General features: G+C 38.0%; 1 protein-coding gene across 1 annotated transcript; it reads left to right on the plus strand.

Annotated features, from left to right (window-relative positions):
* The first annotated feature begins 6,303 nt into the window (after positions 1-6,303).
* On the plus strand, positions 6,304-7,051 carry LOC115626480. Its single transcript, XM_030521867.1, has one exon. The coding sequence runs from the start codon at positions 6,340-6,342 to the stop codon at positions 7,033-7,035; it is 696 nt and encodes a 231-aa protein (XP_030377727.1). The 5' UTR covers positions 6,304-6,339; the 3' UTR covers positions 7,036-7,051.

Below are 7,051 nucleotides of genomic sequence, written 5' to 3' on the forward strand. Positions count from 1 at the left end.
TTTGTCAGTCCAATGTTGTAGTTACTACAAGACCGTTTGGGCTGTGGCGGCAGCTGGGACAAGTATTTGCATGTCGACCCGTAGGTGAGACTAGTGGAAAGAAGGGTTGTGTCGTGGGTAATGGAAATATTTATAATCCTATAACAGAGAGTGAAAAGTGTAGCTCGTAGTGTGTCCCGTTGAGCTTCAAAGTATCTATGACAATATCGCTGCTACCTTACTTTTCGTTTACTATATTCGATATTTCTAAAGTGGCGTTATTGATGGAATTATTAATGCGATCCTTTGCTGACTGACAAGTCATCCTTAGCGATCCCACATCACTTCCAATGCTCGATTGCTGTGAAGTATTGCTACAAACGTTAGTTTTATGTTTCAATAACCACTGTACATAGTTTTTGAAACTGTAGGTAGTTAAGCTTTTTAATCACAATGGCAGCATTACTGTTTTCATTATTAGGCGATTTGTCTTTTATTTATTTACGGCCACTATTTCTTCTCGCAATACTTCATCTGTTCTTCAAAGTAAACTATTTTCCGTTCTAGAAATACATCCATAATTGTGTGTACTTGTATTTATTATTCTCTCGAAGTCTCCGCTCTATTCGAATATCATTGCTGGGCCATTGGCATGCCTTATGCAAATTAATGTTAATGCAGACATCACAGTTCACTGCTCCGGTCTGCCTAAATGTATGCAACACAGCACTTTGCAACGCGACAATTAGCGTGATTTTTCCCCTGGCGTGCACCATGCGGCGTATGCGCAATTTGCAAATCAAGCATAAAACAGTCCGTCCATATACAAGTACATATATTCGTAGCATTTTGGTATGCAGAGCAACTGCGAAAAATACATGAATTCAATTTGTCTCGAGTGCTTGGAGCAAGCGATCGCCAAACTGCGGCAGACCCTATCACCCTCCCACCCACACACCCCACCCAGCATCCCCCAACCCCCAACCCCTGTCAACCGCTCACGTCAGCCCTTTTGACAAATCGCAAACTCAACTCACGTAAAACGACGCACGCCTGTCCTAACATGACGCAAAATGCAGCGCCTGACATGGGAGGAAGCAACTTTGTAGTTGTTGCTGCTACTGCTACTGCTACTGCTGTTGTTCTGCTGTCAGTGTCAGTTGCAGCAACAATAACAGCAACAGCAATAGCAACAATAACAACGGAGACGAGCAAGGTAAAAGGCGAAACTTTTCATGGCTAAACTTTTATGCGCACGATTTGACAAGTCAAGAATGTTGTTGCCCTCCCAGAGCCCGGAACGACCGAATACTTGGCCATGCTCTCCTACCATGCCTTAGGACATAGCCAACAAGGTGACCATTCCACTACTATTAATACCTTTCAGTATCTCTTTGATTCCCTGCAAAAAATGCAAATATCATGCCCTACTTTGGTGCCAAAACGATTGGGTTAGAAAATATTTGTTAATTTAAGCTCTAAAGGTAATAATTATAATGATTTTGTAATTTACAGATTGCCGTTTCTCAGTGGTTTGGCTGTAATAATATTAATAATTTAGACGAAATGTCGAAAGAATATATCACAAACTAGAAAGGAAGTCGAAACATTGAAAGTTAACAAAATGAGAATGACTTTAACAATAGCTGATGTTTGGAAAAAAAAAAGGTAGAGGTGACTAACTGAGAAAGTAAACCTAACCTTTGTTAGTTTTTCGAATGAGAAAAGTTACACAAAGCTTCGCCCCCTTCTTGGAATCAGATTAAATCTATTTACAAGTACGAAAATGTTCTCATTTGTGTATTTAAATTAAAGTGTATCTAGATTTTCTTTCCATCAATCATGTATATTGCTAAGGGAAGGGTTAAGAAATATTTAAGTTCTTAACTTTAGGTTTAAGAAAAGATTGATTGACATTAGCTGGAATTTAAGGTTAAATGAGTCTCCTTAACAAGTAATTATTCTGATTGAGTATGTACTAGTGTATGTTTTTGGCAATATAAATTATTGCATATATAGTATTACTATATAATATTATTAGAAATCCTATTTGGAATACTTGCAATCTTGCATCTCTTGTACGGTTTGGGCTCATTAGTGTGAATTTAAAGAAAGTAATGCCTCTAGGCATTGAATTTCATGCTATGTTCGAGCTTCTATTCATGCATATATTAAGCTTAAGATAAGAGCCGGCCCCTGAGCTCGTTAAGTTGACTTCACCCAATAGAATATGCTGAATTTAATTACCATTAAAAGTAGAAAAGTCGTCTGCTTTTCCTCTATTAGAACTTTGGTCACCCTGTTTGCGAAATCGCATGGGCGCTTATGTGCGTTTTGCTGTGTGTGGGTGGGTGGGTGTGTGTGTGTGTGTGTGTGCGGAAGTTGCATGCGGTTACAAAAAAGCACCAAAACGGAAGTTAGGTGCACATGCTGTTGTCTATGTGTGCATGTGTGTATGTGTGTCTCTCTGTTTGTGTGTATGTCTATGTGTGAGGGTGTAATGAGTGTGAAAAGTTCATTAAAGTTGCACGTGCGAAATTATATGAAATTTTAAGTGCATGACTTGACTTGCTCGACCCCTTTCCCAAGCCTACTCTCCGGCCGCCAGTGCATCCGCAGTCGTTACGGCAATCGTTTGGGCCGTCGACGTCGCAGGAAGTGCAAATTATTTTCCCAAGCCATTTTATGTTGTTTGCGCTTAATTGCCGCCGCTGCCGTCGACAGTGCAGTCATTACTTCCTCCTTAGCTGATTTATTATTTAATTGCAATAAATGTTCACTGCAATTTTCGAAGGTAGAGTAAGCTTGCTGGGCCATGTTATTATTTAAAATATACTTCGGAAGGAAATACTATATAAATTAATGAATGAATAATAGGCTTCGAATGTCAATCACTTCACGAATTCTATGGAGAATTAACTGCAAACTATAGCTACACTTTTTAAAGCTTGTAAATACATATATTTTGGTTTTTCTTAAAGACAATCCCCAAATATGCCATCATCTATGAAGAGCTGTAGACAATCATTAGCAATCATTCATCCACTAATAAGATTTCTCCATCAGATCTGCATTGTATAGTATTTATGAATTTTTTTTTTTTTTTGTAAACCTTCACCATAATTGAAAAAATACACAGATTATATTAATATGAGACTGTCTATCAATATAAAGTATTATTTAGAGAATCAGCAATTCATTTTGTTCAAATATAACTCAAAAATAGTTTTCTATCTGCATGAAAGTAATTGAATATGGACATAAATATTTGTCAATTGACTGCAATGTTTTTGACAAAGAAACTTTTTAAAACGTTATTAATAATTCATTGTATTTCTTTAGAAAAGAGATTTAAGTCGTTGTGCTTTTAAAAAGTCCGCCTTTCAAACCTGAGTCCCCCAAAATATTATTTAACAAACTTATAGTCCTTTCTAACAACTTATTAATTTTAATAGTTCTTCCTACTAAAATTTAAATATAATACAGTTTAAAACGATTCGCTATAAGCTTTGCCACCTCAGACGTATGAGCACATTTACATTTATACAAATATTCTCCTATCACATTTCTATAAGCCGGATATTTTTGGCTATTGCCTCAATCACACTTCACTATTCATTTGCATGTCAATTCAAAAATGCACACGCGCAATTTTGATTGATTTTTCTACACGAACGATTTCAATTTGAAGCAAAGAGAAAATTTTAGACGCATGCCGTCTCGCTCGTGTGGCGCGTCTATCTCGCTCGACCGCATTCGAGTTCTCTAAGCCTTTATAGAAATAAAATCATTTACGTCCACATTTGCCATTCTCTGGCATACAATAACAAATGTCATGCTGTGCCACCTTTGTGTATCCTCATCAAGCAGCCAACCTGTTGCATGCAAAATCAACTGTGATTTTCGGTTCAATGGACTAAGCGCCAATAAAAATGGGCAGCCGGCCGCTGCGGAAAGGAAAGGTAGGGAAAAAACTGTCATTGACACTTACAAATTGGATTTTCGACAGCACCAACAACAGCCAATTATCAGGGCAACCCATAATGTCTGATGGCACCGAAAAATGCCGCTTTAAAAACACAACTTAGATAAATGTCGCATGTAAATAACAACAAATCAATTTTTGAATAGACAGGCTGGCAGACAGGCGGCAGGGCTGGAATACAAGGGCAGACAGGGCGGGCTGTGATGCTCGTGACCATAGATACAAAGCTCAGGCCGCATACAGGCCAGCAAACGAGCCAACATGAACCCTCCTCAAGTTGTCTGCCTATCCTTGTGTGTGTGTGTCTGTGTGTGCCTGGATGTGTGTGCTTGAATCTGTGTCTGTGGGCCTATCTTACGAGCCTGTAACTGTCAGCCCCCGCAGCAAATGACTTTTCTAGATACAAGTTCACAGTTGGATACAGGTAGCAGATAACGGTTGTATTCCGGCTTGATCCCAAACTGAATACACTGCTCGCCATTGGTAAACAGACAGCTCCATGTGGAGGCTAAATATTACAATTTTTCATATATATATTTATCCATTGTTCTTTATTCTAATCACAAATCACTCTTAGGTATAAGTTTTAATCGGAAACATTGTAAAACCTTTCAGTGAATCAGAAATAAAGAAAACAAAAAAATTATCTGATTAAAAAGTGTACCTAAGCCTAAATCAATAAAATAAATCGAAAATGCGCAGTTTTTATGGACCCTACTCGAATATGATTTTACATTATTTTTGTATTCAACTCTATTAGCTTTTTTTAAATAAAATATAAATAAACATAAATAAATAAAATTTGCTCGTTTTTCGAATTTTTTCAAACATAATTGTTTTTGGAATGTTCGGAAAATCATTAAAAATTCGGAAACTATTTTAATTGATTCAAACCTTAAATCCGCTTAACCTTTTTATGTTTAAAAAGAAATTTAATAAAGTACTTTTTATCAATAGACAAGTTGAGAAACAAGGGTTTTAATATAAAATAAAACAAATATTTTTGTAGCATTTGCACAAGTAACTTATTTCATTTAATTCAAATTGGATTTGGCACAACGCAATTGCATTCCAGTGTACTCCTGTTTCACGGCTTTTGCTTTAACAGTCTACTTTTAGGCGGTCGGCCCCTGCGTGCGTTTGTTCCATCGACACCCCTGATTAATTGCGGTAAATGTTATGTTAATTTGTCAGTATTTTTTCAACGTCTACTGATTTTGGATAGCGTGCTGTTTTTTCTACCATTTACTGGGGTTTTCTAAGCTAATTTGGCTTTCAACCTGTCAATTGGTGCCCTCCCAGAGCATGTCAAACTGTTGAGTGTGCTTGAGCGTGCGTGTGCGTGTGCGTGTATGGACACTTTGGATTTGTCAAATGCTAATTAATTGACAACATATGCTTGTACATAATGAGTACAGTATATTTGTCAAAGCTTTCGCTTGTATTTGTTGTAATATGATGCCATGAGCATACTAATTAATACTGTAATTCACTCAACGCGTGTCTGGCCACAAAACGATTGAGGGCAGCTTAAGTGGGCGGCTAAATTGATTTTTAACATAATATGATTTGAGGATTTTAATCTTATTAAGTACTACGTTTAATAAATTAGCTTATAAATTATAAAATCACGCAATGGAATCATGAAATATTCATGATTGAAACAATCAATTGTTTATTTTTACATTAAATCGTTTAGGTATTCGTTAATAAACATTAAACAAACAATAAAATGCAGCTTATACATACATGCATTTATATGTGTATGCGGAATAAATCAACATTAAAGTAAAATAAAAATTCCTGTTAGTGCTGGCAGTACAATTAATTGTTAACTCTTCTTCATTCATTTTTAACAAGTGTACAACCCACTAGAGTGCTGTCAACCTTCCCCTTTCCCAGTATTGCGGCAACTCGAGACGTCGAGCTGAGAACGTCGTACAGAGAAGTCGTTTGTCCGTAAATATTACTTTCATCTCGAATAAACATCTTATATAAGTAGAGATTATTTTCTGAACTTTAATTAATCTTCAATTAATTAATTAATCAATTTTGTTCTTGTTCTTTTTAATGGAACAGTTCAATGCCGTTCTCAGCTGCCACCACCATTTCTTTTCGACTGGCGAATGCTATAAAGTAAAAACAACTACAACAACTGAACTAACAAATCTTAGCTATGCAAGGAAAATGTACTTCAATTTTCAGTGAAAGTTTCGTTAAGGGACCTATTACGTCTTAAAACAAATAAGTGCAGCTCTTCTAGTAATACCAAGTGAAAATTTGCGAATAATGAATACACATCTATATAGCAATATCTCAAACTTCAATTAGTAAGGCATAATAAAATTTTCTAAATTTTCCATTATCGGAAAGCAATGGCAGAGAAGCTTGCCATCTACTTGACGGCCCTGTTTCAGGTGCTAGGCTGTTCGTTCTTTTTCACTCAGCCGGAGGATCAGTGCTCGCCCGCTCCCTCGCTGGCCAGCTGGATCTTCTTGCTGGCCACTCTATGCTATCTGTGGGACACGTGCATCTTTCCGCAACGATTCTGCCACATCCCCAGATATTATCAGGTCATCTTTGAGATAGTCGCGTGCGTTCTCATAACTGAGGTGGGAATGCTGATCATTTGGTGTGCCTTCGAGCGAGTCATTTATGCTGTGGTGCAAGAGTTGTTGTTGTTCCTGGGTCTGAGCGGCTGCCGGCCTTGGTGTTTCGAGTACTGGGTGCTCGGCTTGCTTACCACGGCAGTGAGTGGCGCCATTCTATGTTGCATGCTTGATGCCACCGATGGATTATTGATGGTGATGAAGTTCTACTGCGGACTGCGTAGAAGTCTGACCTTGAGCTGGAAAATGCTAAAGTGCTATTGGAACATGAATGGCAGTGCCAGACGCAGGGCTCTGAAGGTGTGCCAGCTGGCCAACCGATGTGCTCCGCGAAATCAACGCGCTCGTAGACGCTGCTGTCAACAGACTGCGGACGATCCTGATGACAACGATGATGAAGAGAATGATGATGATGAACAATGCGATGAGGATGATGACGATGGCTGTGACAGATGCACTTAGTGTTATCGTTGAATGT

Source organism: Scaptodrosophila lebanonensis, unplaced genomic scaffold, assembly GCF_003285725.1.
Source record: "Scaptodrosophila lebanonensis strain 11010-0011.00,11010-0021.00 unplaced genomic scaffold, SlebRS2 tig00000085-arrow-pilon, whole genome shotgun sequence".
NCBI classification, from domain to species: Eukaryota; Metazoa; Arthropoda; class Insecta; order Diptera; family Drosophilidae; genus Scaptodrosophila; species Scaptodrosophila lebanonensis.